At 39.8% G+C, this 17,902-nt stretch overlaps 2 protein-coding genes across 2 annotated transcripts; both read left to right on the plus strand.

The window, feature by feature from the left end:
* The first annotated feature begins 146 nt into the window (after positions 1–146).
* On the plus strand, positions 147–14,627 carry LOC143103904 (deoxynucleotidyltransferase terminal-interacting protein 1-like). Its single transcript, XM_076267765.1, has 13 exons — positions 147–600; positions 1,127–1,197; positions 4,888–4,984; positions 11,559–11,657; positions 11,754–11,819; positions 12,062–12,118; positions 12,207–12,268; positions 12,368–12,413; positions 12,508–12,566; positions 13,036–13,096; positions 13,221–13,292; positions 13,387–13,442; positions 13,557–14,627. The coding sequence occupies exons 1-13, from the start codon at positions 523–525 to the stop codon at positions 13,663–13,665; spliced, it is 933 nt and encodes a 310-aa protein (XP_076123880.1). The 5' UTR covers positions 147–522; the 3' UTR covers positions 13,666–14,627.
* A 254-nt stretch (positions 14,628–14,881) lies between these two features.
* LOC143103686 (ubiquitin-conjugating enzyme E2 C-like) lies at positions 14,882–17,021 on the plus strand. The gene is made up of 7 exons (XM_076267468.1): positions 14,882–14,990; positions 15,721–15,829; positions 15,972–15,999; positions 16,103–16,189; positions 16,348–16,552; positions 16,665–16,724; positions 16,833–17,021. The coding sequence occupies exons 2-7, from the start codon at positions 15,729–15,731 to the stop codon at positions 16,868–16,870; spliced, it is 519 nt and encodes a 172-aa protein (XP_076123583.1). The 5' UTR covers positions 14,882–14,990; positions 15,721–15,728; the 3' UTR covers positions 16,871–17,021.
* Positions 17,022–17,902: the final 881 nt, after the last annotated feature.

Raw genomic sequence — 17,902 nt, forward strand, 5'->3', positions numbered from 1 at the left:
GGCCGCTTGGCCTGTCTGCATACACACGTCATCTCGACACGCCCAACTTCTACGATTTCGATGTGGTAACCCATGTTCATACTCCGTAACACAAGGTGGCGTTGTAAATATTATTGAATAATGTTAACAATCTGCAAAATGTGAAATTCTCCACCCCCAACAAGTTGACAGTGTGATGCGGAGGTGGATTACTTTTTGTGTTGCATTTTTGGGTCGGGAAAGAAGTAGCATCGTTTGTACGACATAGAGGAAGTTGATATTTTACAGAAAACGTGCTGAAATTGTGAAATCATTTGGTTTCAACGACTGCATAAGTTCAAGCAAGAATCTTACCTGTTTAGCTGTAGGCTAGAAAACGTCACATACGTCAACGTTAGCCAACCTCGGGTAGCTAACGTGAGGCGTCAAATCAATCGAGTTTTTAGACCTAAACCAACGATAACGTTAGTCCTGTGAATACAGAAAAAAGGTATCTGTAACGTTGTCCATTTGTGTGGTTATCAAGTAAATTTCGATTTTGAGATGGGTGCTCATCGAAGTGAAGGTCGCAGCAGAGACTGGCTTCAACAAGATGCCACGGAGCACCAGGTACAATCAATGGTATGTGTCCATTGTCAAAAAGCTTTTGCTCGATGACAACTGCTTGCTATCAAAGAAAGCTGAAACCTACAGAAAAAGGTTGTAGATAGGCTTTGGGCAATGGCAGTTCACTCTTAGCTTGCAACCCAGTTAAAGTCCTGAGGTGGTCTTCCTATCAATTGTATCGCCTGGGAGGTAACGTTAACGTTAGCGCTTTCTTATCCGATAACTTGTGCTAGGTTTTTGTTGTTGCCTTGGAAAATGGCGTTTTCCTACTTCCTAACACTATATGGTATATATATATATAAAACTATAAAGCATAATCTCTACCTGTAATGTTTTCTGAATAAGATGGTACCCGTGGGTAACGTTAGGCTACAGATGATGTAATGCCACTGACTGGAAATGGATAGCCTGTGTAGCAGGTAGTTCTACCCGTTTGTGTGTGCCGTAGGAACTAGTGAAGTCAACTGACAAATGCGTGTCAACAGATACATGTAGCTTATGATTGATTTGTCTGTCTTTGTGACTTTTTTGTGTGTTGTAGAATCCATGGAACATAATGATAAAACACAGACAGGTTCACCGCAGAGGTCGACGGTCACAGATGACTGTAAGGTAAGTTTACAAAAGTTTATATTTGTGCATCTGCAGCATTTACCATTACTACAAAATAACCTCGCTTACAAAAAAAACTGCAGTTTTTCGAAGTGCAGTGCCGTTATACTACAGTACAGTGCAGTACAGTAGTATTTTCATGACCAAAATACTGCATTCCTCAGTACAGTAGGCAATCACCCAGATAGCAAAATCAGATTGGCAGATAGTGGACCGCTGGTGGTATGCTGCCAGTGGCATGCCACTTGTGGTTTGCCGTTGGACCACCATCTCTTTAAATTTAACTTGTCATGAATATTAAGAAAAGTTAATAAAATGGTATATGGAGTATAACTGAACAAATGAAAAGGTTTTTAGACCAACAGTGGCAAAATATTGGGCAATTTGTCTGCAACCCACCAGCGGACCGCCAGAGAACCGATGACCAAAATGTCAGCGGACTGCCAGATCTGCCCCCAGTGGGCAGACAGGTGGTCCGCCAGCTCTTGGCTGTCTGGGAATGTCCAAAATACTGCGAATATATCCTCCAAAACGGCAGTATTGACACTAAAGTACTGCAGTTATTTTATTTGAGAGAGAGACTGGATGAGTGTGTGTGTGTTTTTTGGTCTATTGCTCACTTGCAATTTTACATGAGTTAGTTTACTACTTAAAGATTCCACAACTTAACATCATATCTACTATTAGGCTACAGCCGCTACAAATACTGTACGTTCTAACTAGCTAAAACATTAAATAAACTAACATCAATGTTTACGTTGCCTTGTGTCGGCTACACTTGCTGGGCTGGTGAACTGGCTCAGATGTTGAATCATCGTTGACGTGCTGTTGTTGTACACCAGTTCTGCTTTGCAGTGGACACATTGCACCTTGTCTTCTTTTCTAAGTTTGGAATGATCCCAAAATCATTCCCTGCCTTTTACGGACGATTTCTTGGCTCTCCATCATCGCGCCAACTTAGTAATAACACTCTGTGTGAAACAATAATTCCTGAGCTAATAGCTAATAGGAATTAAACAAAGCTTCGAGGCAGAGAGTTTTCCTCAATCGCTTTTTGTAATTGAATTGTTCAAGTTACTGAAACGGTTACTCGAGTAATCATTTCTGCCCTAGAACATTAGTAGAACAATGGTAGGGTGGCTGTGCACCATTGAAGGATAAAGGAACCTTTCCTAGCATTTGGCCCTATGGTTTAAGGGTTGATTCCTGAATAGGGTTTCAAACTTTGCACATTAAATAAAAAAACAAGCCAACCCATTGTAGCAATAAAGGCCTTATAAGCCCAGCCCAGTGAATCTTCGAAGATGTCATACATGGTGTATCACATCCCACTATTCACATGCTTTGTATGTCCTCGCTTCGGTTCACCACCTTGTGAACATTCATCTTAATTATTTCATTAGTTGACCCTTCTGTCCATTGTACATCCTAGTCTCTCTCGCTAAATAAAATGTGAAGGAGAATAAGAAGGAATACAACAACAATGGAGGAATCAAGGAACATATCACATCAACTTTGAAAGTTACAGTCAGACGCGTAGTGTTTGATTTTTCAAACATATGAAGATCTTTTCCTGGTCTGATTAAGCTGGCTGTTGACAGATGTGAAGTAAGGAGAGGGGGATTTTCACCTTGGACCACTACGTAGTGCATTACAGAAAACACTTTTGTGCAGGATCCTTCTCTGCTTTCTCACCGATCAGTCCTCTCTCTTCACTCCTAGTTCCTTATCTCCTTTGGCAGCAATTAGACAAACGAGACATCCTCCTTGAACGATTTCCAGGCCACAAACTGGAGAGAGGACCCTTGCAAGAGGATGCACCTCTCGTGTTCAGAAATTGTAAGAGATCGATGTGACGTCATCATGTCCCAGCATGTCCCATTTTTCGAATTGACCCTTCGCTAAGTCCCGCCCCCCCTTAGTTACTGTTGCTAGTTCGACAACCGGATCAGAGTTAGGTAGATTCTAGCTGTAGTGTGTCTGTAAAAATTACATCCCAAGAGGCTCTTTAGGAGAGCCACAAACATGCATAAAAAATCATATCTGGCTTTGTTGGGTGACAGATTTTGACAGGAAGCGAGTGTGATTCACTGATATTAATATTAGCTGTGCTAGATGTCGTGTAAGGAACATGGTACTGCAAATAAACGGAAACAGCCTACATTGCAGAGCTACTTCCACTTTATTAATTCATGGTGAATAAATGTTACACTACCGTGAACAGCCCTATGCTTTTCTGACGTGATGATGCTAGCACATTAGCAGTGATTAGCTAAGTATGCTAACGTTACTTATCTACAAGTCTCCTCAAAGTGACAACCATATTATACATAATGCTGGCAATGCTGAGAACAATAAACATCCTTGTTTATCTGTGTAGCCTAATCTACAGTTTGCTAAGGAGTAAGTTAACCCTTTGCTTAAAATGGGGAGAGCTGGGAGGATGGAGTTTAATTCTAATTTAATATAATTACAGAAAGCATAATCAAGATTGAAAGCCATTATTCTGTGTATTGGTGTTGCCTTAATCCCATACACGTCATTTAGCCGTCCTTTTCAACTCGCATCAATAAATATGAATATAAAATCCCATAAAACCTAAAAAAAAATCAGCTGCTCCCAATGCATTTCTATGGAGCCGTAAGTTGAAGCTGTCGGAGTGTGTCTGCCTGCACGGAGCTACTGAACCGCCATTGGCTCATCTGTGTTCGATGGGCGGGGCTTGTGACCGTCAATTGCTGGCATAAGAGACTAGAAACGAGGAGGCAGGACCAATGAACCAATGAAGCACAGGAGTGTCCTATGTGAACATGTGAGCATCTTTTGAGAGATGGGTCGGGTATCTGTGCATGTTTGTTTGGAGCCTGTGGGCAAAGGTAGCAGAATGCGTGAGGTTTTGTATATCCCAAGATGAACAGTTCCCTCCCCTTTCTTCCTGTTCATTTAAAATAAGATATAGTGGCAGAGGCTTTCTAATGAGGAGACACAACACTCAAAGAATCTCCTATAGATAGAAATAGAATAGAAATGTATGGGGTTAGCGTGTAATGCAAACATGGCAGTCATCTACACATTTTCCTCCCCTTCTGCCGCCAAAAGTTGACGTGAATACATTGTGCCAATCATGTGGTATGTTGTGAATACATCGTGCCAATCATGTGTTTTGATCTCGCAGCTGGAGCGAGGTTGGTGTGTCGTGATTTGTGGAGCATTGCACACGCACAGTTGTACCCAAAATAGATGCCCGATAAGTGCCCAAAAAGCGTTGCAATATGGCCGCCGAGTGGAGGGACTTACCTAAAAGGACTTTGATAGCGGTTTATAAATCAAAATAAATTATCAGGCAAAAAATTACTTAATGTAATGCTACAGCTGCAAGGTACGCTACTTGTGGCTATTGTTGTCCTCATGGGCCCAGACTTGACATAACTGCAAATCTCAGGGCACCTTGTGTAAATGTCAGTAGCAGAATGGTTACTGTGTGCCTACAGCCAGGGATAGAATTTAGACTTTTCAAATAGCATTTATACACAGTTAAGCTAAAGGTTCCTTTGGTTGTCCATCGTTGAAATATCGGTTTACAGTAGAGGACGGCGCCTTTAACCAGTTAGAACCTCTGTTCTATGCTGTAGGAAAACAATGCACTTATAATACAATGAAAATAATTGTTGTGCTGTTCCACTCCTGTAGTTACACTGATCCAGTTATATCCATGGATCTCCTGAGAACTGTTCTGCAGCCCAGCTTCAATGAGGACATTTTGGCGGTCTTCAGGAAATATATGAAGGTCAGTGGATGTTTAAGTAACCTGAATTTCAGACAGGTATGGTGTTTAATTTATTGTGCTGTAAGAAGGGGATTTCCCACAGTGGCCAATCAAGCCTATTTCACATTACACAGCATGACACGAAATTCAAGATCAATGCACAAATGGCAAAAGCACCACATGTTGTATTCATAGCTGTAAAGGCACTACTTCATGGTACAACTTCCTTTCATCAGTGTTTAATTGAAAAAGGCCTTTGACGCCTCGAAAAATGTTTAACGGTGGTGTATGTTACATGGCCCAACCCATCATGAGTTTGGAGGGGTCTAGGATGCCAAACAGAGACATCAACCAGAACCACCTTAGAAACACAGATGATTTCACATATATCTGAGTCAAAATGGGTCATAACAATGACCTCAAGTACTCTGTGCTCCTCAGCTATAACCACTGGCTTGCATTTTCAACAGTCTCAGACAAGTCCTTTACAGCTCTTTTTAGTAATTTAGTAATCGTCCTCAGAAACTAACACCTGACACCTATCTCCACTGGTAGTGTGTGTGCTTGCCTGCCTTCTTTCTATGGTTCTGCTACCAGTTCTGCATACTACTGCAAACTTATTAACCATCTCCCTAGTTACAGCAATTAACTGTGGAACTTAGAATTGACCCTTCCAAAGCCACGCCCCAAAACCGCCACAGGCCAATCGGGGCTTAGCAATCTGTAACTAGGCATGAGAGGCCTGGCAAGCTCTCAGAGTTTTGACATGTTAACCTATCGAGACTCACTGCCTGTGGGTCATTAAGGGCACTTATTTGGATGTGTGGTGCCCTAAACCATGTAAAAACACAGTGAAATAGCATGTTGCACTATAGAAACATGATATAATTTGGAACCGGTATTGTTCTATCTATTAAAAATGGCATATTGTATGATATTTCCATAACCGCGAGATACACGCTTCACGATGACGGCAAAAAGTTGTTAACAGACATTCACCAAGACGTATAGCCAGTAATCTATCTAATATAACACCTATTTCAAGTACCAATCATGATATGTTGTCAAATATTGAAGTTGTGGGAAGTACATAGCTTAAACCAGTGGTCCCCAAACTTTTTCTTCCGAGGGCCAGCTCACTATGCCTGGCTCTAGGAGAGGGCCAGAGACTCGGAGTATATTACAGTGGGCAGTGCTTCGACTTGGCCAGCTTCCCTCGTGGTCCGCGCGCGGGATCACGTGGTATCACGCGACTTTAATTTGTATTTTTCCAGTGACGCTGCAACGACGCTGCAACAACGCTGCAACAACCCAAACAACCGGCAGATGTCTCAAGTGAGCAGGGTGTCTTCATAACCATAAATAACCATAAGTAACCATAAATAGCTTAGTTCTCAAACTATGAGAGTTTTATGAAGTGCTGACTAAAACATCTGAAAAGACCACTTTCACTCACCTGATGAGAACTTTGTGAATTTGTATGAACATTTGAACAAGTGAATAAAAAATAGAAATCATTATCCCAGAAAGTCCCAGAAATATGACTTGAATAGAAGTTAGTTAGTTATTAACAATTAATTGATAAACTTTTAGAATACTTTGAGCACTGATGCAGTCAGCATAGGCCTCTTAAATTGTTTGCAGGTAGGCCTACATTTCATTCCGTTTTCGATGGCAAACGCAAAACAGCGCCAAAACAACCACCAGTGGACAAAAAGAGAATTACATGTGTACTGTTAAGACTCGCCATAGAGAATGAATGGGGGAAATTACGGCGGTTATAGTTTCACGATGTCGTACTCCCATGCGGGCGAGATGCTATATACCACGGTTGTTTTGAGGCCCACCCAAAATGAGTTGGCGGGCCGTATCCGGCCCGCGGGCCGTAGTTTGGGGACCACTGACTTAAACTGTATGTTCCTTTCGTCCCCCATTACGTTTCATTCGTACTGGTCAGGAGAGACGAAAACAACATGCACATTCATCTTCTGTTTAAATAACGGTTTTGTTCAGAGCTGAAAATGCAACTGTATTTGACAGATGTAGGTTGCTAGTAGTGTTGCACGGTGTATCGATACTAAAAAGGTATCACGATGCCTTCACGCAAAAAACGATACGATTTCCGACGTCTTTAGATACTTTGTTAAAATAATAACGTTCTGTGTCTGTGAACTGCTGCTCTCACTGCTCCTTGCACGCATCTAGGCAAGTGGGCGTGTCAAGCAGGCAGCTCTGAGTGAGTGAGTGCGCAGGCAACGTCAACATAGTCTTTCCCGACAGTCCTCGGCCTTGTGGATAGAACAAAAGGTGAAATCTGGAACTATGTCGGATACATCGCGAATAGTGAATTCAAGCCATCAGGTACACAGAGGACGGTTTGTAAAATATGTTTCAAAGTCATTTAAAAGCAGTAGGCTACGCATGGAACTTGGCTAAACACCTCGCAGACATATCCCAAAAATTTTAAAGAGTTCAAAAAACGACAGGTTAACGAATATAGAAAACACATCTATATGGTTAGTGCCAAGTTCTTCTCTTCTGTTTTAGTCTAGCCTAAGTGAAACGGTGGTTCTCTGGGATAAATTGAACCATCCTTCATCAATGAATTTTGACGTGACATAACGAGCTGTAATCATTTTGACGAGACATAACGAGCTGTAATTATGCTAACGTGATGAAAGCGCAATGTTCACGCCAGAATAACATTACCATAACTTGTAAACAATCTATTTCATGTTCGGTCAGTACTATTAGTAATATTTGTCATGGCATGTAGACTGCAATTTTTTCAATAATTATTGCCCAGATTAGGGATGCACGATATATCGGCGGCCGATATATTATTAGCCGATAGGGGTGTCACGATTCTCCAAATCCTCGATTCGATGTAATTTTCGATTTTAAAGTCACGATTCGATTCGATTTTCGATCTTTTTTAAATATTACTATTAATGCATTCCTTATATGTTATTTACTCTTTTTGGCCTTTTCTTTTTCGGGGGGCTTTTATTTTGAAACCGCTTTGAAACCGTTCCAACCGCGAGGTTGTAATGTAAACAGAACTTTAGGCTAAAACAGAGAAGTGAACATAGTAAAATGAAACAACACAGAATGTTAATTTGATTGTTTCAGCACACTCCGAAGGGACCCAAGGTTAGTGTTCATGGAATATGTACTTATAAATTTGCATTTTAAGCCTTAAAGTAACTTTGGACTGTAATTAGACCATCTTTTCACTTGCTAAGTTGAGTAGGCTAAGTTAGTTTTAATTGACGTGAATGAACGAATACTTCCACACCGGTGATTTCAAAGTAGCAAGAGGGGCTTTGATTTCGGTAGGTTGATGTGTAGGCCTATATTTTAACTGGCTGCAGCCTAAAATTAGAGGAGTGTTGACGCTGCAGTTCAGCACGTGCATGTGTGTTTGTGCTCTTGGCATACATGCTGGACGTGACATTGGGGGTGTGGCGTCGATTCTACTTTTAAGTTCAAAGTTCGAGATTGAGATGTAATTTCGATCGATTTCGAAATAAAATCGAAATCGTGAAACCCTTATTAGCCGATAAGTGAAAAAATGAAAATATTATTATCGGTCCGATAACAGAATTCTGGCCGATAATTTGCGCCAATATTTTTTAAAGTCCTAATTTAGGCCTACGTAAGGTCCGTCTGGCTACACTTAGCTACTTGAGCTTGGTTGGCTATACTTTTTCCTCAATATAATGTCAGCGGTGTGAATGTATTTCACCACTCTAACAAAATCTGTGGATATGCGTTCATTTGGGAATCTGTGCACCTCAAAATCCTCTCGTGAATGATCCGCCATTTAACCTTACCAGAGCGGAGCTCAGCCCTATCTAGAGTCGTCTTGTGCTGATGTGTTTGCACTTTACCGCGCTGGTCGGGGAAACAAATAAACAAACTTGTTAGTGGGACGAGTACATAAGTAGGCCTAGTTCTAAGTTGTGTTTTAGTATTATATTTGCATTACTTTAGCTTGGGTTTTGTATTATTACCTAGAAATATGCTAACCATTCGTGCTTCAGTTCCAGACAGGTCATCATAATAAGTTAAACCTTCGGGGCTAACTCCTTTCATTTCTGCTGCAGCAGGTTGTGCGCAACAGAGTAGACGGACATAAGATACAGTCTGAGGAGTTGCAGCTTTATTCAGTTACCCGCAGTTGAAACTAAACCTAAGTTTCCCTCACAAACTCTGATTTGGTCGCTATACTGTAGCTTATTCCAAGCTGAGCCGTTTATGAGTGTTTAGTCCTAAATGAAAACGATTCAAACTCTCTAGCCCCTCACTCGCAATTCACTGACGTCAGGTTCACTTAAAGGAGCCACACATACTGTAGGGCTCGGCTACTGTTATGTTGTTGACTGCCGTACTATTGAGGACTATTATGAGTTCTGTTCATCATTTGGTGGTAGGTAAAATTACTGCCATAAAATTATGCTTATTAAATGCTTTCCCCAAATCACTTTTCACTATTTTTTTTCAAGAGTAATATTATCGGGTATCGTTTCGGTATCGGCCACAACAAACCAATAAATATCGGTTATCGTTATCGGCCCTAAAATTCCATATCGGTGCATCTCTAGCCCAGATGTAGGATAGGCTACCGGAAATGAGCTAATTAAAGCCCACAGCATATAATACCACCAAAGCGTGTTGAGTCCTAATAATAACAGCGGGTTATTGTTACGTGAGCAAATCATGTTATCAAAGAAATAGACGTAATGTAGGAATGCACACAGATATATTGCAACAGGTAATAGTGTAGGCCTATCTGACAAAGACCTGAGTGGTTGGAACGTCGTACTTGTACACTGGGCGCAAAGAAGACTATCCTCACATTTTTCCCTTTGCAACTGTCAAGGAAATCAGGAAGGCCTAGGGTAGACTATACTGTACATCAGATGGCCTAAAGATTAGCCCCCTCTGCATAGCATTCAGTGATTTGCATACAGTAAAGGCTATTTAAAGAGGCCCTATGCAACAATTTTAGCAAAAATGACCTTAATTATGCAGGTTGAGAGTCGTTGTGATGGTACTACAACACTTTTTGGGTCGTTTGGTGGGTGCTTCGTCTCCCCCTAGTGCTTCTCCGCGGAAAAACCGAATATGCAACTTTCTGGTCGCGGTCCGAACACATCCGGATGTAACTCGGCGGAAATACTCGCAAATGTAGTCCGATTGTAGTTTCTAAGAAGACTGCACAACGGACTCCGACTTGGCTTTTTTGCTGTTGAAATTGTAAGTAGCCTACCCTTGGGTGAACTTCGTTTTTGTAATGTGATTTGATAGTCTCTTGAACAATGTGTTTGCTCGACCGTTTTATTGTGAGCCCTATGTGTTTAGCTTGGTTTATTGATGGCTAGCTTGGAGGAGGTATGAGTCCTTTCTTTTCCAGATATCTTAGGATTTCGCCGTAGTATCGTTTCAGCATCGTGATATTGATGGCAGGTATCGTATCGAAGTCATAATTTTGGTATCGTGACAACACTAGTTGCTAGTGACAAAATATTAGCTTTCAGTGTGGCACGATGTCTTTGTAAATGACATTTCACAAGTCCCGGTTCTCCCCCTATGTAATAGACGTGCAGGGTGCGAAAGTTTGACAAGCATAGCAATAGTAACTAAGGAGGGCGGGACTTCTGGAAGAGTCAATTGCATTTCGACATCAAGTTTCTAGTTCTTTGCTTTGTCACATCTTTCTGTAATGCTTGTACAGGATTTGTCTGATGTCCACTTCTTATTCTTTTTTTTAAGTTGGTTTTCAGCCATAGGAACCATAAATAGACATGGATAATACAATGTTCTGGTGTTACCATCCTAAAAATACTGTATATGTAGGCCTTTGTGTTGGCAAGAATCTGGTAATGGTCCACATATCTACATGATTACAATTCAGAGTATTGCAATACTATGAGCAAGGCAGTGTACTGTATTAGGAAAACTATCATGAAGAATGAAGAACTCACTACCATATGCATAACACTAAGAAATAGTAAGAACAGGTTTTTTTCAGTGCAACCTGTTTTTGTGCAGTCAGGGCATGAATGGGATCTGTATTTGGAGAGAAGGAATGATAACAGATAGATAACTGCTGGTAAAGCACTGCTGTCTACAGGTTGAGGGTTTCAGCAACACAAAGTCAGCCACTGTCTGCCACAAATCTTTGCATGTAACTAAAAATGATTAGTGTTTTAGAAAATTTAAACTTACAAAACATAACATTATAATGTTCAAGTGTATTGATATGTATTATACATCCCCAAAATAAGTGTCATCTATTAAATTTAGTGGGCAGTTTGAGACTTTGAGACACATAAAGGTTCACCTGGATTCAAGTGGTTCTGTAGCTCTTTGCTTTTCTCTGAACCGAGAAATATGTGTAAAAGTTTCACATGAGATTAAAAAGCAAGTGCACCATAGTGACACAGGTTATTTGCTATTCCCAATTTTGGCAAATTCTCTCACAACTATGGTATGTGTCAAATACAGAGGATGATGATAAATATTGTTTTGTCTGGTCACTATGCATTGGTGTTTTTGGCTAACAAAAGAACTCTGTGTGTCTGTTTAGTTCTTTGAAAAGGGTGCTGTTAATGTAAAAGAAAACATTGGTGAAGAGGTCCAGACTGATCAGCTGATCAAGGAGGCTTGCAGAAATTGTCTCGAACACGTAAGAGTTGCACTTGTATAACTCTTTGAAAAGGGAATGATTCATTTAAATGTCATGTGAACAGAAGTCGTTAATGCTCTGACTGTCTCTATATAGGCAAAGCGTCTCTTTCCTGAAGGAGAGAAAACGACCAATAGACCAGGTGTCGAGCCCCCTGTCAAGGTGATCTTTGTGGATGATGACTTGAAAAACTTCAGATTTTTTTTAGGGCAGTCTGCTTTGACTTTTTACAGGCATACAATTGTTGTATAATTGTGTTTTGCAATTCCTGGTAATTAGCTATTACTATTAATTAACTGTTTATAGTTATTTGAGATTAAGATCCTAAATCAAAGGGAAACTCTTTGCAAACACTGCTCTGTGTTTACTAAACATATACTATATCAATTTCCAATTCTATATAGAGAGCTAGACAGATGGAGGATGATTCTAGTCAGAGGGGAAGCCCTGTGCCAAAAAAGGTAAAATTATCTCACTATCCAGATTTCCATACTATACTGGTGCTTGTATTGGTGTCTTTATCTATCATGTTGACATTTTTGTTTGCAGCGGAAAGGGAGACCCCCAGGACCTGCCATCCCCTATGACAGACCAGTCCAATTCAGCACCCCGTGAGTGTGACCATTATGCCTGTTGGCCTGAAAAAGCAATTGTAATCACTGGCTATTTTAACAGCAAACTAATGGGACATGAAATCTGTTTTGTTTTAGGGCAAAACCTAAGGCTTCTGAGGCTGTCAAGCGGGAAGGACCAAAGGTCACTTTTCAGTCCCTTTTTATAAATGATCTATGTCGTAATAACTATATTTCTTGCTGTCTGATTATAACATCTTCATTCCTAACATTTACAGTGGGATCCTTCCAGGCTTAACGAGAAGAGCACATTTGTATTGGGGTCAAGGGCAAACAAGTAGGTTCAAATTGACAAATTTACACCACCTCCTTAATTTTATAGTTTCATTTTTGTGTGATCGAGACTGCTTAAAGGTGCTGTCAGCGATTGCGCATGACTTTACGTTTGTTTATGTTCATGTTGATATTTAAATATCTTGCATACACTTTTGTCCAATACAACATATACATTGTATTTTAGCCAAGGATCAAACAAAACACACCAGAGAGATAGCTCACCCCTCCCATCAGTATTCCCAGAGAAACTCCACACAGTGTTCTGTTTTTGTTTGGGGGACAGGCGGCCCCCACTTTGTTTCCAGTTTTCAATCCTGGGCTGCCTACAGAGACTAGGTTTTTTACATTGTACTCACAGGATGGGTAGCTAACGGGTCAAGAGATGTTCGCTGAATGTGACCAAAAAAATGTATAGGCTTGAAATCGTGTGTGTGATCGCTGACTGCACATTTAACTATGTTTTTCTCCAGGGCTTTAGGAATGGGAGGCACAAGAGGAAGGATTTACATCAAACATGCAGACCTCTTTAAGGTACAAATGCAATGTCATCAAACATCACAAAATATAGTCAGCCATTCAGCTATGACGAAGCCAATGCTTCAGTTATGTCCAAATCAATGCCAACTTATGACTGAACACGCGCATTTCCTTGCAGTATGCTGCAGATGCCCAAGATAAGCACTGGCTTGCAGAGAAACAGCATATGAAGGCAACTGGTGGAAAAATGGTGAGACAGTCTTATGAGGTTATTGTGTGTGTGTGTGTTTAGATTTATAAATTCCAAACCTCTCATTAATTTCATTCTTGTTTTATTTTTGAAGGCCTACCTCCTTATTGAAGAGGATGTTCAAGATCTTGCCATCAGTGATGACTATAAGTATGCAAAGTTTAACACTTCTGATAATTGTTTTATAAATGTTTTTGGGGGAATTTACCAAGAGCTATTCAACTATCTCAGTAGTGCTTATTAATGTTGTCTGTCACTCCTTAGAGATTGTCCTGACCTAAAGATGGATGAGTTGAAGCCATTTGTGGTGCCAATATGGATGATTGAAAAGATGCAGAAAGCAATGGATTCCCAGAGGTCAGAGAAGGACTAATATCGAGGACTGGGCTAAAGGTCACAAAGTCAAAAGGAAAAGCTTGACAACTAGTTTTCACATGTATTCCAATCATAGCAGTAAATTTTCCCAAAGCAGGGGAAACATTTCACAGCCTTAATGTCCAAGGCTCTCCTTTTCAGTCAGCCTGCGTACTGACTGATGCCTCGAGACTTTTTAAAAACAATAAATGTGTGCGGTGTTTGTTTTCCATTGGTCTCGTTGCTGTAATAATTGCTATGATGTAGTTTCAGAAACAGATTTTGACACATAATATTGACACATTTTCATATGTGCTTTATTGGGAAATACACAAAAAGACACCTTTTTTATAATCAACATTAGATCATAGTTCCTCAGGTACCATGTCAAATTATAGTTTATCTTTAAAAAAAAAAAAGATTGATTGGAATCGAATCAGGCAGCCACTTGTGAACTTGCAAAGATGCCTTACACAAGTCCTGTAAATGGAGAGTGTGAGTGTGCTTGTGTGTTATTTTGCTTGCCAGTGCTTTATACATCCTGTGTACATCATTAGTTTTTACAAACATCTGGTGCCACCTGGTGTAACACCTTACTGTGTTTAGTTTAATATTGAATATGTTAAGGAAAATATTTTTTAGAACTATATTTTGCTCACACAGGTGTGTATGTCAATTCACTCTGTAAGTTATTTTATTTGTGTATGTGTCACTCATGAATGAAAAGGGAATTTTATACTTGCAATTGTCCCTAGCTAATGTCTAAATGTCAGTAACTGATGTTATAAAATGACTGGAAACAGTTTTTTTCCCTCACACAATGTTTCAGTAGTGTAGTCTGTTTTGTGTTTTGGAATATAATGTGAGAACTGCTTCATAGTTTTATGAACATCTTTACAAATGCAAATTGTAAAAAGAAAAAAAAACAAAGAAATGTGAACGATTTTGCAATACTATTAAATATTTTGTTTTATATAGCTATCAGTCGTTCTATTTTTATTATCTTGGATGAAAATGTGTTTTTAATTTATTTTTCTTGTGCTGGTTCAACTTCCTGAATTTGAAAGTGACGTTTTCTGGTGACGTATAAACTAACGGTTAAAGACACGCCCAACTTAAGCAAGTCATCCAATTAAATCAAAGTTTCATTGGATGCGCATCTTTCAATGGTTGTCAAGACTTCTCAGTGTTTTCCAATCATGATCCACGATTGGCTGCCAGAGTAGCTAAGGCTGGGAAGCTGTGTAAAGGAAAAGAATTTAAACAGAGGGGGCGGGATATAATTTGAAAATTTCACCGCATGAACTCATTTCAACATTTTAAGCCAAAAGGCAGCAACAGCAGGTAAGGATCGAGTGAACCTATCGTTTGTTTTTCAGTTATTACTGAAACATATAATTGAACTGATTACCCTTGTTATCATTGCTATGTTGATGTGTCTTTAACGTTAACGTAGCTATTGCTAACTTACAACTTATCGATAGAATGCTAGCTTCTACACCAAGCCCACATTTGCAAACACTTAGACCGTTTCTGCGTAGCACTAACGTTAGAATGCTACAGTCAAACGTTACTTAGTCATCTGTTTTAACACCGATGTCATTGTAGATTAAGTTAATTAGATCGATAATAGACATCAAGACTCAACCATAAATGGGTTTTAACGTTAACGTTGCTTTATGCAACTGCTAGCAATTCTTTAGCTGAAGGTAGAGTGGCGTAGCAGTAACGTTAGCTGAGTTATGTCTGATGGCATAGCATTTCTAGATAGCTGTCAGAGTGGCTGAAACGCACTGATATATTTCTCATTTAAGTTATCGATAAATTATATGCTAACTTACCCTAACTGTCTGTCCTTTGGTGCCGGCAGCAGAGAGATGTTCTCTATAACGTTAGCATAAGTGGTTGTAAAGCACCCAATGATTTCTCTCCTTTGTCCTGTCATTTCTGTTAGTAACGTTTTAGTCAGATTATGTCAAAGTCTCTAGACTCTTAAGTGACTTAATGACTATCTGTATGTGGTGCAATGTAACGATAATGCTATGACAATAACGTTACAACTATATCACAATAGATCAAGCAATGGCTTCTCAGAACAGGGATCCAGCCGCAGCCTCATCCGCAGCAGCATTGAAAGGCAACGAAACAAGCGTAAATGCACTAAAGGGCTCTGTTTCTAAAAGGTAATGTCGAGGTTTAATCCTTGTTCTATGAGTAGTTTTTGGCTAGCACTAAATGTAGGTGGATTTTAGTCCGTGGCACTTATGTTTATCAATGTAAAGGCCGATGAGCTAAATAGATTCTTGTTTCCACCCCCACCTGTAGGCTTCAGCAGGAGTTGATGACATTAATGGTGAGTCCAAAGAGAGACCATCAGCTGTGTGACTTCTGGAAGTTATTAGTCCTATAATGTACTATTTTTTTTTTTTTTTCACTTTTAATCCTTTTGTCTGTAGATGTCTGGAGATAAGGGGATCTCTGCTTTTCCAGAGAGTGACAACCTTTTTAAATGGATTGGTACAATAGATGGCGCGCAAGGAACGGTGAGTTTAAACGTTATTTTCTCAGTTTTGTTTATAGTTTATTACATAACATTCAGGTTTTGGTCCCGAGTTGTAACGGTCATAGTTTTTTCCTGAAATATTGTATGTGCTGCTGAAACATTTTATAACCAGTTTTCATTATTGTATCCAACAAACAGGTTTATGAAGGTCTGAGATACAAGTTATCACTAGAGTTCCCCAGTGGTTATCCGTACAAAGCACCCACTGTAAAATTTGTCACGCCGTGTTTCCACCCAAACGTTGATGAAAATGGTTATATCTGTTTGGACATCCTAAAGGAGAAATGGTCGGCCTTGTATGATGTTCGATCCATACTGCTATCGATTCAGAGTTTGCTCGGAGGTTAGTTTGTGTGTGTGTGTGTGCGCACGCATGTGAGTCAAATAAATCTGTGTGCTACATTGTCTTCCCTACATCTCTAAAATGTGTGTCCTTTTCCTCCCTACATCTTTAGAACCAAACAATGATAGTCCAATGAATGCTGTAGCAGCTGGGCTTTGGGCTGATCAGGAAGGTGAGTTTAGGGGTAGTTTGCTGTATTGGAGTTTATACTGTTGAATGAAAATAATTTTGTCTATATTTACAGAATGCCCCCCCCCCCCCTCTCTCTCATACTCTTTAGCATTCAAGACCCATTTACATTCAACCTACAAGAATTAACGACAATCATCTGGTTTCCTCATTTGTTTCCTGTATTATACTTCTGTCTGTCTTTCCTGTCTTGTCTTCTAATTATGTAAAGGAATTGTCGGGTGTTTTGTCTGTACTATACTTTTATGTTATTAAACTGTGAATAAAATTATTGGTTACATTTGGTTGCTTTTGTCAACTTATGTGGAGTGATAAGTAATTTATAAGAGGGTGCTGACCAACACTACTTAAGAATGTTTAAAACCTTGCATTTTTAAAACTTAAAACAAAAATTACCACCCTTCATCAAGTTTAAATATTCATTAATCTTTTGTCCAAACATCTGCCATTATTTCATTCTGTTTTCTGTATTGTATATTAATTTTCTTTATTAAAATGTCTGGAACAAGCACTAAGCTGCTGATATACTGAATATATACAGTATTGTGCAAAAGTGGCACCTATTAGATTTGTTTAGCAATGTTATGATGACTATATACTGTATGTTTATTTCTCATTGTCTTTTTTAGAATTCAACCAGAAAAAGAATGGAATATGAAAAACAAGGTTCTAGTCTTTTGCATCTATTTGATTGCTTGTTTTTGCAGTGTTATAATGACCAATCTCACATGGGGGAAGCTGAAGCCAGTTGGTACTGGTTCTGGCTCTGAGACATTGGTATCAGAGGTGGGAAGGAGATGACGACACTTTGACAGCTCAAAGACCTTATTGAAAAGTTGGAAGAGTTCATTGCTTATCTAAAGTGGAAAAGGATTCTATTCAAAGAACCTTGATGAGGCAAGCTGACACCTGGGAATACAATGAAGAGGTTCACGGGAGATGTACAGTACTTTTCAGGTGGCTCCTCCACTTTGCATCCTGCCAAAATGCACCTGACACTGCAGCGTCAGTTTTAGGGGGAGTCATGGTCAAGTCAGCAGCTGATCTTGAGATCCCCATCATAGTATCTACCAGCAGCTTCTGGCAGGCCAGACATGCCCATCAATGGCCTGTGTGGGGAACGATGGCTGCATCAAGAATTTTGCCCTTGGTTGATTGGTC

Source organism: Alosa pseudoharengus, unplaced genomic scaffold (assembly GCF_046254945.1).
Source record: "Alosa pseudoharengus isolate Yale_2024_CS ecotype anadromous, Long Island Sound unplaced genomic scaffold, YU_APseudo_1.1 YU_APseudo_1.1_scf_5, whole genome shotgun sequence".
In the NCBI taxonomy this organism is placed as follows: Eukaryota; Metazoa; Chordata; class Actinopteri; order Clupeiformes; family Clupeidae; genus Alosa; species Alosa pseudoharengus.